This window comes from Leptodactylus fuscus, chromosome 1 (assembly GCF_031893055.1).
Source record: "Leptodactylus fuscus isolate aLepFus1 chromosome 1, aLepFus1.hap2, whole genome shotgun sequence".
Lineage (NCBI taxonomy): Eukaryota > Metazoa > Chordata > Amphibia > Anura > Leptodactylidae > Leptodactylus > Leptodactylus fuscus.
The window spans coordinates 329,344,394-329,361,815 of NC_134265.1; the positions used below are offsets into that span (position 1 = coordinate 329,344,394).

General features: G+C 40.6%; 1 protein-coding gene across 1 annotated transcript in view; it reads left to right on the forward strand.

Moving 5' to 3' along the window:
- Window positions 1-4,242: 4,242 nt before the first annotated feature.
- GPR78 (G protein-coupled receptor 78) overlaps window positions 4,243-17,422 on the forward strand; it is a 28,912-nt gene continuing 15,732 nt past the window's right edge. The window contains exons 1-2 of the mRNA XM_075260848.1: window positions 4,243-5,216; window positions 8,227-8,340. Coding sequence (XP_075116949.1) covers window positions 4,549-5,216; window positions 8,227-8,340 — 782 coding nt within the window. The 5' untranslated portion in view covers window positions 4,243-4,548. The remainder of the gene's footprint in view (window positions 5,217-8,226; window positions 8,341-17,422) is intronic.

A 17,422-nucleotide genomic window follows, 5' to 3' on the forward strand; every position in this document is an offset into this window, starting at 1 on the left:
GAAGACTAACATTGCCATGAAATAAAATATTCATCTTTTTCTCAGAACTAAAGTGGTCCATAAGGGACGAAAAATTCCCCTCACTTCATAGAAATGGCGTTACATGTGAGCTTTGTAAACTGAATTAACAAAGTTTTTATTTTCTAGTTACTTTCGATACCAGTCAGGTCCATTGGAACAATGGCCTTTATACAATGCAAAGAATACAAACCAAACTAATTCAAGCAAGTCTAGACTGAAGGGTCTGGTCTTTTGTGTGGTTTACAATGTGCATTGTGTAACCTAGTACATTGCATTGAATGTTATCTGGACATTTGGTGAAAGTGCCAGTGATCAGGGACAGGCCAAGTAGAGACAATCTGTAATCTTATGCAAAAATACTGGCTGAGGCCTAATATAGATAGACAGATAGATAGATAGATAGATAGATAGATAGATAGATAGATAGACAGACAGACAGACAGACAGACAGACAGACAGACAGACAGACAGATAGATAGATAGATAGATAGATAGATAGATAGATAGATAGATAGATAGATATGAGATAGATAGATAGATAGATAGATAGATAGATAGATTATTTATAATATCTATAGCCTTTACAATTCTAAGCCATAGCAAATGAGCTTTGTTTGTCTTCCCTGCCATTGTAGAGAATTGTGGCCCAGACTACATGCACCCAACGAGGTGGTTTAATGGAACAGACAGCACATGGATGATAACCATGCACCAGCCGTGACTCCAAGGATCCATTAAAACAAATGCAGTAAACCCTGACCACAAAATGAACAAATATAGGACCTGTCCTATCTTTGGCCTGTGTGTGTGTGTGTGTGTGTGTGTGTGTGTGTGTGTGTGTGTGTGTGTGTGTGTGTGTGTGTGTGTGTGTATGGGGTTATTACAATATAATGAGTCAGTGTGCCAGCTGGGAAAAACATGGCTGACACACTCGAATGCTTGGAGTGTGTACATGGAGCCTTACGTGGCGTAAAAAAAATTACATACCTTGCATGAAATATATTATGTATTTTTTGAAATTTTTTGTGCCTCGCTAGGTAACGGGTTATGGCTTAGCAGGAAGGTGTGATGTACATTGTTCCAAAATTTGGGGTAAAAAATTGGTCAAAAGTAATCTAATGAAAAGTTGGTATAATAGTGTGTAAAGATGCGTCCAATATATCTTACAGTGGGAAGAATTTGTTAAAGTTACCAACCCAGTCAGAGTATTTAGTTCTGACCTCCCGCATTGCAGGATTCGGCACAACACGACTCCTCTGTAACCTTCTACATTATATTACAAATGGTAGGTGTTGTTCATGAGCAAAGCAATGGACAGCACATCTTTTTGGGTTTTATTATGACAGATGGCTTATAACATTCCTGTTTCTACCAGTATGTCCAGTTATCTGCAGGACTTACAGAAGGGCTGAATTATGTAACAACTGGAGCTAAATAAACAAGAAAAATGAAGCATCACAAGACTACACTGGCACAGAGGGGGCGGATTATGGCGTGTAATCCACGTCATAATCCGTCCCCTCACAATGGTGGTCTATGGAGACCGCCAGGCTACTTTTTTCTGTGAGCGGCATGGAAAAAAGAAGCGAGCTGCCCTTTCTTCAGGTGTCTTCCGTGGCTCACAGAGCCGCCACGACCGCTTAGCGGCAGCAACCTCAGGAGTCATCCCATTCATTTGAGCTGACTTCAAAGGGGGAAGCCACGACCGCGACAGTTGTGGCAGGCGGGTTTTGACCTGAGAGTGACGTGGCTCCCCGCGTCACTCTTGGTGCCAAAATCCCCCCCCCCCCCCGTGTGAACTGAGCCTTACAAGTAACAAAAATGCAATGAAATAGAAACTCACCGATACATGATCACATAATGGAAAAAATCGATGATGGGGATGGGATGAGTTAGCCAATGGAGGGAATGATATGGTGAACAAATGATTAAACACACAATAACTGACCCTGATTTTCCCTGAATTGTTCTCTGGATCTATAAATGCTGACTCTAATACTGCAATACTAACTTTAACACAGATAAGAGCAGAGCACTAGGCCCCAGAGACAAAGAAACCAAACTAAACAAAACCTGGGTACAAGTAAGTAGACAAGCAACAGATTCCTAAACTGAAAAAGGAAGAAAAGCACAAGGAACTAGAACTCGGATAAAACAACTCTACACTAGGAGCATTAAAGGGGCTCTATCACTAGATTCTTGTGTTTTTAGCTAAAGATATGTCTGAATAGCCTTTAAAAAGGCTATTCCGGGGCTGCTAATCGTTCATAGAAAGACACCCCCCCCCATTTTTAATTACTGTTGAAATATATATGCAAATCAGCTCCACCGTGCACGGTGGGCATTCCGTGCACCCCTTAGCATCATACCTTCTGGACGCCCACCGCTGCCTCCAATCCCTCCTCCTCCTACTTGTTCAATGCCTCCATCATCGGTTTCTATTGAAATCACGCGCGTGCGCATTAGCGCTCCCTCCAGCGCACTACTGCACACGCTCCACTGCACACGTGCGTGACTTCAATAGAAACCGCCGACAATGGAGGCGGTGAGTAAGCCAGAGGAGGAGGGTTTGGAGGCAGCAGTGGGTGTCCAGAAGTTATGACGCAAGGGGGTGAACAGAACGCCCATCTTGCACGTTGAAGCTAATTTACATATTGATTTCCATGGTAATTAACAAAAACGGAGGGGGGGGGGGTGTCTTTCTACAAACGATTAGCAGCACCTTTTTAAAGGCTATTCAGGCATATCTTTAGCTAAAAACATGCAAATCTAGTGATAGAGCCTCTTTAATGGACTGAAATAAGAGACAGAAGAATATAGAGAATTACTGGATTAAGCACATATGGCACTCACTACAGTCAGCAAAAAATTCACAAAATTCAGAGTTGTAGCTGATAGGAATAAGTGATAGATTTCCATCTGTACTGACTTCACTGGTGACTCAGGTATGACACAGTTGTCCAGATAGTCCTACATCAATCTGGAAACCACAGAGAGATGAAAAAGGACATTTTTAGCACATTGTGACATGGCCACTGCTGGATAGGGAAGAATTTATGGACCTTTTTCGTTGGCAGTAACCAGAATGGTTTCCTAAGTGTTGGTCTTCTGGAAGACCTGGAACAAGGATTTGCCTGAGTAGGAAGAGTAAGATGAGGCCACCAGTACAAACCAGGGCGTTCACTTCAGATGGGTGTAGTCAGGCACCAGGGGTTAAACTCCTTAAAGGAGGAGGTGGAGCGGAACTTGGAGCTCTTGGCCTGGGCACATTGAAAGTCTATCTGTGTGAGAGTCATGTATGACTGCTAAGATGTGGTTTAGGTAAACTGGAAGAGAGAAGCTCTCCTAAAGTCAGACAGGGAACTTTGATATATTGTGAGTGGGCATATATTATTTTTGTCTCTTTGCAACCATGTTCTCTTTTCTTCCTTCAATTTTTTTTTATAAAGTAACAAAATTATTACAACTTCTATTTTTTTAAAGCATTGTTACTTTGCAGCATTTTTCTCCATATGCCCAAATCATATGCACAATATTGTATAGCCATTGCTCAGTATCTACTATTCTGTACAAATTCCCTAGAAACTGATCAGTACACTGTGACAGGTTCCCTTTAAAAGGCTTTAATAACAGTATTCAACAACTCCATCTGTTGCAAAACTACATCCCTTGACCTGCTGGGGTTTGTGGTTCCACACAGGTTGCAGACTTCTTCTCATCATGGCTTCAGGGCAAGTTCTCATCTTTACAGATAAATGAAACTTCCCCTGCACTTGCTGAGCCCTCTGCTCCATCTACAGTAACCCTTTAATGAGCTGCTAATGAGCGCCCCCTCCCTGGCACCCTGAGACCTAGTTAGGAGGATACGGGTAATATAATGAGGGATCCCATAAATACTTAACAGGGGCTGACTTACTACAGGATTCAGGATCAATCCTTAATTATAATACATTGCTCTACATAGAAGGAACTGGATAGTGACTCATAAAACATTGCAGGGTGAGTAAGGGGATGTTGTTAACCCTGTCTAGTCCTGTATGTATTGCTGTCTCATCCTAGACAGGGGGCTGGTGACCCTGCAGACAAGTCCTAGTAGTGAGTGCTGATCATCTGCATTTCTTGCCTGTCCTGCGCATGAGTCAGTCTCCCAGGCTGAGAGGAAAAGGTGTGCCATACCATTCACTCACAAACTGCTTGCCTGCTTCCTTGCCCAGACCACTGCTTTCCCAGTGTCCTCTATGGAGGGATAGTACTCACTTGGATTGCAGCAGAGAAAAGCAGCAGTCAGCCCTTGCATGCAGTGGAATGGGACCCGGTGCTCCTTGGCAGGGTGATCCTAGTTTCAGGACCTTGGACAGCAGCACCATTATAAGGAATAGACCCTTGGACTTGCCTCTTATTCCTGCCCTAGACCATGATGGAATCCCACAGAGGAAGCATGTAGAAAATCCAGCCTGCTATTCATCCTCCTAATTCAATGAGGCAAACACTGCTGTGACAATCAGGCTAATGGATAGATGCTAAGAAATGCACTTGGCAGAGGTTCTGCTGGCTGCTTTACTCATAGTAGTGTTCATTGTGTCTCTGCTGGCTAACCTTCTGGTGCTGATATGTTTCCTGTACAGTGCCGAGATAAGGAAGCAGGTATCTGGGATCTTTCTGGTCAACCTGTCACTCTGCAACCTCCTTCTGACTATCCTCAACATGCCCTCTACTTTCCTGGCTATCCTAAACCATCAGCAGCCATTCAGTGACTGCCTGTGCAAAGCTTTGGGCTTTCTGGAAACTTTCTTGACTTCTAACACTATGCTCAGCATGGCAGCTCTCAGCATAGACAAATGGATTGCTGTGGTTTTCCCTTTAAGTTACACCAGCAAGATGAGGTATAAGGATGCAGTGATCATGATGGGGTATACCTGGCTGCACTCACTCACCTTCCCCCTGGTCTCTCTATTCCTGTCCTGGTTAGACTACAGTAGCATGTATGCCTCATGTACCTTACATGTCCAAGATGCCCCTGAGACAAGACGCTTTATGGCATTTACCATCGTGTTCCATGCTGCCAGTTTTATGCTCTCACTGGTTATATTATGTTTCACTTATTTAAAGGTGCTGAAAGTGGCACGGTTCCACTGCAGGAGGATAGACATTATTACCATGCAAACACTTGTATTGCTTGTAGACATCCACCCCAGGTAACTCCATTTTATTCATCTCTATATGATGCATGTCTGCTGTATAGATGTGTGCATTCACTATACACCCAATGCTAAATGAGCCGACAATTGCTGACACTGTATACAACATAAGCCGACCATTGCTGACACTATACACAACATGACAATTGCTGATAATGTATACAAAATAAGCCGACAATTGCTGACACTGTATACGACATAAGCCGACAATTGGAGACACTGTATACAACATAAGCCGGTAATTTGTGACACTGTATACAACATAAGCCGACCATTACTGACACTATACACAACATGACAATTGCTGACAATGTATACAAAATAAGCTGACAATTTCTGACACTGTATACAAAATAAGCCAACAATTGCAGACACTATATACAACATAAGCCGACAATTGCTGACACTGTATACAACATAAGCCGACAATTGCAGACACTATATACACAATAAGCCAACAATTGCAGACTCTATATACACAATAAGCCAACAATTGCAGACACTATATACAACATAAGCCGACAATTGCAGACACTATATACAACATAAGCCGACAATTGCAGACACTGTATACAACATAAGCCGACAATTGCAGACACTATATACAACATAAGCCGACAATTGCAGACACTGTATACAACATAAGCCGACAATTGCAGACACTGTATACAACATAAGCCGACAATTGCAGACACTGTATACAACATAAGCAGACAATTGCACAAAAAATAATATCATAGATTGTACAACACCACAGCCAATGTTAGACAGATGCAGCAGAGCTATCACATATAAACCTTATGGGCTACCTGACTGGATTCAGAGTATACAGTAGATGAGATGCAACAAATGGCAAAGTCAACTCTGCTCAAAGTGGCAAGGAACCACTTCAGTAAGATAGACATTACTGCCATGCAAATACTGACATTACTTGTAAACATCTACCCCAGGTAACTCCATTTTTGTCATCTCTATGTAATGGATGCCAGATATATAGATGTGTGCATTCACTATACACCCAATGGAAAATAAGCCGACAATTGCTGACATTATATATATAAAATAAGCCGACAATTACACAAAACCTCACAAATGAATATCATAGATTATACTACTCTACAGCTAATGCTGGTCAGATGTAGCAGAGCTGAATATTGCATAAAAACCTGTGGGGCTACCTGCCTAGCTTCTGAATAAGCAGCACTAGATATGATGCAACAGATGACAAAGTCATCTCTGCCCGAAGTGATATTGTTCCACTGCGGGAGGATAGGCATTACTGCCATGCAAACACTTATATTACTTATAGACATCCACCCCAGGTAACTCCATTATCCTCCTATCTATATGATGCATGCCAGATGTATAAATGAGACTGCCTTCACCCAATGCAAAAAGCCGACAAATGCCCCAAACCTCGCCATTGAATATCACTATGTACAACACTACAACTAATGCTAGACAGATTTAGCAGAGCTGAATATTGTATAGATCTCTCTGGGGCTAGCTCACTTGCTTCTGGTTGTGTACAAGTAGATGTGGTGCAACAAATGACAAAGTCATCTTTGCTGAAAGTGTCACTACAGGAGGAGAGACATTACTGCCATGTAACCCCTTGTATTACTTGTAGACATCCCAGGTACCCATATGTCTATATGTATAGATGAGGCTGCATTGACTATAAAGAAAGAGAAGACTCCTTATGCAAAATAATCCGGCAATTATACAAAATTTCCCTTATATTGTACTACACCACAGCTAATGTTGGCTGCTCCATATAGCCTCCATAATCAGATGCAGCAGAGCTGAATATGTCACACAGCCCTATGGGGCTCCTTGCCTTACTCCTAAGCGTGCAATAAATGTATTGTACCAAGAGACAAAGTCAGCTCTGCTAAGTGCTGGCAGAAATCCAATACACTGGAACCTGTTAGTTAGACCTAGGAGTCAATACAAAGACTTCTGACTTATTATAAGACATAGGAAGTTACTGTGAGCGCTGAGAACCTATTGGATATTGGCAGGTATGTAAGTGTCACAGATTCTTCATTATGTTGGTAATCTTGTCTTCAGGCGTCTTTGGAGTTGTATTATGTAATATAAATGATTATTATATTATTTTAATAGTGTCATATAAGTATATTGTCTAAGTACATACATCTGTATTATTTTTTTTATTACATTATTGTATTAGGACTATGGATGTTATTGCTATAGCAATTTCTTTATTATTTCTGGTCTGGACTCTGGACCCTACATCTATATTCATAGCAGAGTAGCAGAGCTGAATATGTCAGAGAGCTGTTATCTGTGGCTTTTACTGGATGAGACCTTTCTATAGCCATAGATATTGCATTGTGTTCTGTTTATTTGTATAGTATGTGTGTGAATAAGAAGTCTATTGAGATAAGTTTTATTAAGTCAACTTACTTGATACATCTACTCACTAAGTGACAAAGATCTCTCTCACTCACTCTATCTATCTATCTCCCTATCCATGTATCCATGTATATGTAAATAAAGGTTGTCCAATATTCTATCTATCTATCTATCTATCTATCTATCTATCTATCTATCTATTATCTATTTATCAGTCATCTATCCATCTACAATATCGATCTATCTATCTATCTATGAAAAATAATTGCACCAGCAAATCTGGGGATTATCCCACAAATTGCACGGCAGAAACCCTTCTCCAGGCAAAAGGGTTTGCAAGTTGCTGACAGACCGGATTGTTTTATCTATCTATCTTTCTATCTATCTATCTATCTATCTATCTATCTATCTATCTATCTATCTATCTCTATCTATTCTATCTGTCTCTCCTATCTATCTATCTATCTATCTATCTATCTATCTATCTATCTATCTATCTCTATTCTATCTGTCTCTCCTATCTATCTATCATCTATCTATCTATCTATCTATCTATCTATCTATCTATCTATCTATCTGTAGTTTGCCTGCTGTTACTCAGTACTCATACAGCTCTTCTACCTTGCAGTGTAAAGCAGAGATGTCTAAGTGAGCAAAAGAGAAGGAGACAACGAGCTACCAAGAAAATCAGTATTTTTATAGGATCATTTGTGGTGTGTTTCGCCCCCTATGTCATCACAAGGTCAGTATTTCATGGAAATTTTGATTTTCTGCACTTAATGGAAACTGTCTGGATGACAACCATGTTAATGGAGCAAAATCTTACGCTAGGTTCACACTAGAGTTCAGGTTTCGTCGTTCGGGTCCACATGGGGACCCAAAAAACAGAGACCCTGTCTGCTTGAAAAACAGTTAAACGCAGAAACCTGAGGACCCCATGGACTATAATAGGGTCTGGTGGGTTTCTGCCTGGTTTAAGTCTGTTTTATACTGATCAATTTTAAGTGGATTACGCGGCCTAGCCTCCTACAAAGACTCCAACGCAAGTGTGAATCTAGCCTTAAAGAGACCCTGCATTAATCTATTCCAACAAGTGTTTAGATTCATTTATGGCAGTTACAGAATATTGTACTAAATGGCATCATGACCAAGGCATCTGGAATGGCATTACAACCAGTGGGACAGATTTGTTAATATGCTCTTAATTTTCGGAAAAAAAAATTGATTTATGTTTTTGTCTAAATATGTTATATCTTAAGCCACACCCCTTCAATTAAATCACACCCCTTTCTGTTAAGCCACACCCCTTGTTGGAGCGGAGAGCATGCACACAATTTGCTTTGTGGATTTCTGGCACATTTCCATTAGTCATGTCTGGAATATTCTGTTATGTTCATATAACCAACGTGGCCTTGATCTAATAATTTTACCCCTTCTTGCACCCCATTAAACTCTTTAAAAAAAAATTGTAGACATATTCGTTCCCCTTCTTTGCACTTTCAAAGACATTTGGCTTTTATGCTTACTTTTACTTGCGTTCCTTATTACATTTCATTTTGGCTGAGCGTATCCTAAAATGTATTTTATTAGGTGACAAACCTTTTCCAAAAATACATGATTTTGTGATACTATGTCATGAGATGTCTGTTGTATATGTGTCTAAGTATGGCCACCAAGTGGTTATAGGGTGAATTGCAGCCTGTGGAGGATTTTACTTTCACCATATTCTACTTGGTTTTATGATTTCCTACAACATTTAGAGTAAAGGTTGTATATATCTGTATATTGTCACCATGCCATGTCATTGTAGGATAGTGTTACTTTTTTGGTATCATAGTTTATCGAATCTCTTCTTATTTTTGGATAATATTACCGCCAGAACTTGTTTCTGCTCCGCCATCAGATGAGTTTGATACTAACCCTTTCTGCATGAAATGTCGGCTCTGCACACAAAGATCATAAACTTGTAGATGATGTAATGATGGCTGATGGGACGATTCCCTCGCCACCGGCTAAAATAGTACAAACATGTGATTGATCTATAAGTTGTGACAATGGGAATGACCGCGGTCCAGTAGACGTACCCTTGTCTAAGCTCAGAGACTGTCAGGACTGAGAATATTATCTTCATGTTATCAAAGACGTACCGCCAAACCGATAACTTCACTGATGCCTTGTCACATAAGAGAAAGCCTGACTACTAGCATGATGGGTGCACGGCCATACTAAACTTAACCTGGTACCAATATGGATCTTGCTGCAGCGTGATATCTGAACTCAAAACATAAAAAGTCAAGTTAAACTTTGCTATATTTAGACATCCATATCCATAGAATTTTTTATATTTTTATGATATTCTTTACTCGAAGGTAGTCCCTGACCATCATTTCAAGCGGTTATGCCATTAAATGGCATTGGATAGAGGATAAATACCTGATCGGTGGGGTCTGACCGCTGAGCCCCAATCCTGAGGATGGGGGTACTTTCCTCCTGCTGTGACGTCAGCCAGGTTGGGTATAGAGGTGTGACTGGTGGTGGTCAGGGCTCCCAGTCACTTCAATGGGAGCGTTGGAGAAAGCCGAAGTACAGCAATCTGTTTATTTCTTTTAGGGTGCGTTATATCAGACGTGACTGAGTTCCAAAGGGGACGGATCGTTGGTGTTCGCCTGATATGGGCATCACCGCTGCATCTGTCTTTGCATACTAAGGCTTGGTACATATCTGAGTTCAGTATTACATATGGGGAGTCCGCTTGGGGACCCCCGAATGGAATACCGAATACATTGACAAGCAGTGAACAATGAAAGCACACGAACCCCGCACATGGGTGCCTGCACGAGTCATGCGTACTTCAAGCACTACTTTTCTCTTTGCGTGATTCATGCGGACACTGCGTGGAAAACACACAGACCCCGTTATAGTCTATAGGGTCTGATTGCTTTCATTGCTCACCGTTTTTTAATGCGTGCGGTATTCTGTTCAAGGGGTCCCCAAGCAGGTTCCCCGATCGGAGTACTGAATACAGATGTGAACTGGGCTTTAGATGACACGACCAGTAGACGCCCATGAACTCAGTAACTCAGATCTGACGCCCAAACAAGGCGCCCACCTGAAACCAGTCTCTTTTGGACCTGTAAGGTCTGATATATCCCACCCAAAGTCTATAAAAGGAACAAAGGGGCATTACTGGTGATGGCGGGTGGATCAGGAAGACATCAACTCGACTATGTAAAAATAGGGGTATTGTCATCTATAAAACATGTATGTCTTCAACTTACATACAAAATATAAGGTCTGCCATATTTGATTCTGCAGGCAGCATGTTATAGAGCAGGAGGAGATGAGTAGATTGAGATATAGTTTTATTTAGTCCTCCTTATACTGGGCTTAGGTGTCAAGAGGGTTGTCCTATTAGTTATTGACAGCTTCCATGTATGAGTGTAGACAAAGATGGCAGGCAATCTCTAATAAGACCGCCCACTGGACTCCTTAGGCACAGTGAGTAGAGATCTAATGGATAAATGACAGTTATATTACTCTACTCAGCTCCTTTGCAGCAGGTCCTGTAGGGGACCTAATGTCTGCCATATAGGAACTCATCCCCAACTGGAAGGCTTCGGTATACATATCAGTATATATTGGCTTATGGGAGGAAACTGGAGTAACCCAATCAGATGTCGCCCTTGGATTCCAACCCAGCACCAGTGCAAGGCAGCAGTGCTAACCACTGAGCCATCTCGCTGCTCTATAACACCATTTTCACTATGCCAAGTTCCCCTTAAAGGGCATATTCTCATCACTATAAGTAACAGCTATTACTGCTGCCATCACTTCATTATTGGTAGGGGTCTGATTTCTAGGAACCCAGGCAACTATTTGCTTGAAGGGAAGACGCCACCGGCCACCTGCTGTGCACAGAACCGGAAAACCCTTCCAGTCAAGTGACAACAGAGACAAGCTCCAATGCTTACAGGGGTTCTCCAGGGACTGGACAAAAATAAAATATACAAAAACATGTCGGGGTCTTGCCCTAATAGATACCCTTATTCGGATCGGGAGCTTGATTTGCCCATAGGGGTATGATTGCTGCAAAAATGTTTCAACAATTCGCTCCATCTGATGGCCATAATCTCCTCTGCCTACTAGATGGAGGTCTTGAGTTAAGAACCCCCATCCCCCTCCGGCCACCGTGCCGTCCATATGTTCCTATAGGGCATATAAACATGGGACATCCTCACCATACAGATTTCTATTACATCATTATCTTGGATTTTTCTGTCACTACCAATAACATAAACCTAGAATTTCATTTCATTACTAGTCTAGAATCAATAGTGTAATTCTGCTCCCGGCTCCTCATCGAGGCTATAATCTTAGGCATGCGGTTACTTTTCTATTAAGATTATTAGGCTATAATATTAGGATGGCTCCGAATAAGCAAAGTCCATATCTACAATCTAACACCTTATGTAGATATTGCGGCATTGTATGGTTCGCTTTCTGTGTACGGTATAACTGGCTTTTGATGGATCCTGGCAATTATTGGATGACATTTTTACAGATGGGATATTATATACACTGATGATATTGTATTATATATGGATAATTAGATAACATTAGTGAATTATTCTCTGGAACTCTTCAATATGGTGACTATAGTAGGCAGATGTGCAAATGAACTGGCAGAAGCCGGGAATCATGTCAATGGGTAATGAGACACTCTTTTTCCCCTGATGCCGAATTATTGACGGTGTCCTACAAGATTTGTATCACCCCAAACGGCACCAAATCCAATAAAATAAAAAAAATATCCGTAAGTTATAAATGGTTGAATGGGGAGGTAGAATTATTCCATCAGATTTTCTACTATTAGGTCACCTTCTAAAAATCTCGGGCAACATCTGATCCCTCCAGGAAGATGTTTTAAGCATTTAGGTCTGAATATCTCCAGAGATGGAAATCCATATGTTTAACTTAATATACTCTCATTATTGTCAAAAAATATGTATTAGGTTTTATAATATGGAAACAGCCCCTGGATATGGATGACAGAGTAGGGATGGATCCCATATGGATCAATGCCGAGATAATTTGGGAGGAATAGAGCAGATTGATGTAGTTTAATTGGAAAAAATTCAGTATCACTTGACATGTTATTATGCTTAGGAGTCCAGTGGGCGGTCCTAATTAGTGACGGCTTCCATATTTAAGTGTGTATACTGAGATATCTGTCAATCACTCTGCAAGGACCGCCTACTGGACTCCTAAGAATAAAAAGAGCAAGGATTACATTCCTAATTTACGTTTTCCATAAAACTATATATCAAACTTCTCAGCATTTCCTGCTCTGTAACATGAGACCTATAAACCTCCCCCTTGCCAACACAGAAGGTAAGGTATTATTTGCCCAAGACCTTAAAGAGGTTGAAACTTATCCAGGTGCATAAACACCAAAGTTTTTGTGCCATTTAAAATATTGGTGTCCTTGGTGCAACTGTTTCCTCTGCACCCCGTATATTATATATTACCCTATATTATACTATACTGCTTCCTCTACACCCCCTATATTACATATTACCCTATATTATACTGTACTATACTACTTCCTCTGCACCTCCTATATTATATATTACCCTATACTATACTGCTTCCTCTGCACCCCCTATATTATACAGTGTTGGCCAAAAGTATTGGCACCCCTGTAATTCTGTCAGATAATACTCGTGTTCTTCCAGAAAATGATTACAAGCACAAACTCTTTGGTATTAATATCTTCATTTATTTTGCTTGCAATGAAAAAACACAAAAGAGAATGAAAAAAAGTCAAATCATTGATCATTTTACACAAAACTCCAAAAATGGGCCGGACAGAAGTATTGGCCCCCTCAGCCTAATACTTGGTAGCACAACCTTTAGACACAATAACTGCGCACAACCGCTTCCAGTAACCAGCAATGAGTTTCTTACAAGGCTCTGCTGGAATTTTAGACCATTCTCCTTTGGCAAACTGCTCCAGGTCCCTGAGATGTGAAGGGGGCCTTCTCCAAACTGCCATCAAGAGATCTCTCCCCCACAGGTGTTCTATGGGATTCAGGGCTGGACTCATTGCTGCCACTTTACAAGTCTCCAGTGCTTTCTCTCAAACCATTTTCTAGTGCTGACCTGAAGTGTGTTTTGGGTCATTGTCCTGCTGGAAGACCCATGACCTCTGAGGGAGACCCAGCTTTCTCACACTGGGCCCTACATTATGCTGCACAATATGTTGGTCGTCTTCAGACTTCATAATGCCATGCACACGGTCAAGCAGTCCAGTGCCAGAGGCAGCAAAGCAACCCCAAAACATCAGGGAACCTCCGCCATGTTTGACTGTAGGGACCGTGTTCTTTTCTTTGAAGGCCTCTTTTTTTTCCTGTAAACTCTATGTTGATGCCTTCTCCTACTTTTGTCTCATCTGACCAGAGAACATTCTTCCAAAACGTTTTTGGCTTTCTCAGGTAAGTTTTGGCAAACTCCAGCCTGGCTTTTTTATGTCTCTGGGTAAGAAGTGGGGTCTTCCTGGGTCTCCTACCATACAGTCCCTTTTCATTCAGACGCCGACGGATAGTACGGGGTGACACTGTTGTACCCTCGGACTGCAGGGCAGCTTGGACTTGTTTGGATGTTAGTCGAGGTTCTTTATCCACCATCCGCACAATCTTGCGTTGAAATCTCTCGGCAATTTTTCTTTTCCGTCCACATCTAGGGAGGTTAGCCACAGTGCCATGGGCTTTAAACTTCTTGGTGACACTGCGCACGGTAGACACAGGAACATTCAGGTCTTTGGAGATGGACTTGTAGCCTTGAGATTGCTCATGCTTCCTCACAATTTTGCTTCTCAAGTCCTCAGACAGTTCTTTGGTCTTCTTTCTTTTCTTCATGCTCAATGTGGTACACACAAGGACACAGGACAGAGGTTGAGTCAACTTTAATCCATTTCAACTGGCTGCAAGTGTGATTTAGTTATTGCCACCTCCTGTTAGGTGCCTCAGGTAAGTAACAGGTGTTGTTAACTACACAAATTAGAGAAGCATCACATGATTTTTCAAATAGTGCCAATACTTTTGTCCACCCCCTTTTTTATGTTTGGTGTGGAATTATATCCAATTTGGCTTTTTGACAATTCTTTTTGTGGTTTTCCATTGAAGACAAATTAAATGAAGATAATAATACCAAAGAATTTGTGATTACAATAATTTTCTGGAAGAATATGAGTATTATCTGACAGAATTGTAGGGGTGCCAATACTTTTGGCCAACACTGTATATTACCCTATATCATACTATACTGCTTCCTCTGCACCCCCTATATTATATATTACCCTATATTATACTATACTGCTTCCTCTGCACCCCGTACTGTATATTATATATTACCCAATATTATACTGCTTCCTCTGCACCCCCTATATATTACCCTGTATTATACTATACTGCTTCCTCTGCACCCCCTATATTATATATTACCCTATATTATACTATACTGCTTCCTCTGCACCCCATATATTATATAATACTCTATATTATACTATACTGCTTCCCCTGCACCCCCTATATTATATAATACTCTATATTATACTATACTGCTTCCTCTGCCCCCCCTATATTATATATTACCCTATATTATACTATACTGCTTCCTCTGCACCCCGTACTGTATATTATATATTACCCAATATTATACTGCTTCCCCTGCACCTCCTATATTATATATTACCCTATATTATACTATACTGCTTCCTCTGCACCCCCTATATTATATATTACCCTATATTATACTATATTGCTTCCTCTGCACCCCCTATATTATATATTACTCTATATTATACTATACTGCTTCCCCTGCACCCCCTATATTATATATTACCCTATATTATACTATACTGCTTCCTCTGCACCCCTATATTATATATTACCCTATATTATACTATACTGCTTCCCCTGCACCCCCTATATTATATATTACCCTATATTATGCTATACTGCCTCCTCTGCACCCCCTATATTATATATTACCCTATATTATACTATACTGCTTCCTCTGCACCCCCTATATTATATATTACCCTATATTATACTATACTGCTTCCTCTGCATCCCCTATATTATATATTACCCTATATTATACTATACTGCTTCCTCTGCCCCCCTATATTATATATTACCCTATATTATACTATACTGCTTCCTCTGCCCCCCCTATATTATATATTACCCTATATTATACTATACTGCTTCCTCTGCACCCCGTACTGTATATTATATATTACCCAATATTATACTGCTTCCCCTGCACCTCCTATATTATATATTACCCTATATTATACTATACTGCTTCCTCTGCACCCCCTATATTATATATTACCCTATATTATACTATACTGATTCCTCTGCACCCCCTATATTATATATTACTCTATATTATACTATACTGCTTCCTCTGCACCCCCTATATTATATATTACCCTATATTATGCTATACTGCCTCCTCTGCACCCCCTATATTATATATTACCCTATATTATACTATACTGCTTCCCCTGCACCTCCTATATTATATATTACCCTATATCATACTATACTGCTTCCTCTGCACCCCGTATATTATATATTACCCTATATTATACTATACTGCTTCCTCTGCACCCCTATATTATATATTACCCTATATTATACTATACTGCTTCCCCTGCACCCCCTATATTATATATTACCCTATATTATACTATACTGCTTCCTCTGCACCCCTTATATTATATATTACCCTATATTATACTATACTGCTTCCTCTGCACCCCCTATATTATATATTACCCTATATTATACTATACTGCTTCCCCTGCACCCCCTATATTATATATTACCCTATATCATACTATGCTGCTTCCTCTGCACTCCGTATATTATATATTACCCTATATTATACTATACTGCTTCCCCTGCACCCCCTATATTATATATTACCCTATATTATACTATACTGCTTCCTCTGCACCCCTTATATTATATATTACCCTATATTATACTATGCTGCTTCCTCTGCACCCCCTATATTATATATTACCCTATATCATACTATGCTGCTTCCTCTGCACCCCTTATATTATATATTACCCTATATTATACTATACTACTTCCTCTGCACCCCATATATTATATATTGCTCTATATTATACTGCAGGAGTTATTGGTTTCCCCATCCCAAAGTCATGTCCCCCTTTGCTGATGGCTCCGGGGGTGTCTGAATATCTCAAATTAGTCAGTTTTTAACAAAACCAACAATTGGGGATTTTTACTAAAATGGCGACTATGATACACATTGTAGTAAATTATTATAACCTGCGGTCTCTTTATACTCAAGAGTATAATGGGCAGAGGCCAAGGGGAGAAGAAAAAAAATAAAAAGTTTATACTCCCTCTTTCGGGCCTTCTTGTGACGTCTGGCCCGCTCCTGGTGATGTCATGAGCTCGTAGTCACCACTTTGGCTTGTAATTGGACCACAGCAGTGACATGGGCTCGCCAAGTGTCATGACATCAGAGAATCACGGATCCGACCCTACCGATATGAAACAAATGGTGGGAGGTTCGTCCATCTCTACTAAAATCTCATCATGATGTTAGGATAGGCCGGTAGTCCCATGGTAAAATAATAACTCACACCATCAGGGATAACTAAATACTGTCAATATACGGACCATATACCAGATGGAACGAACCCGTATTCAGCTAGCTTAAGCGTTTTTGAGGACAAGTGACCAAAAATATCTAGGTCAAGACAAATGAATTTT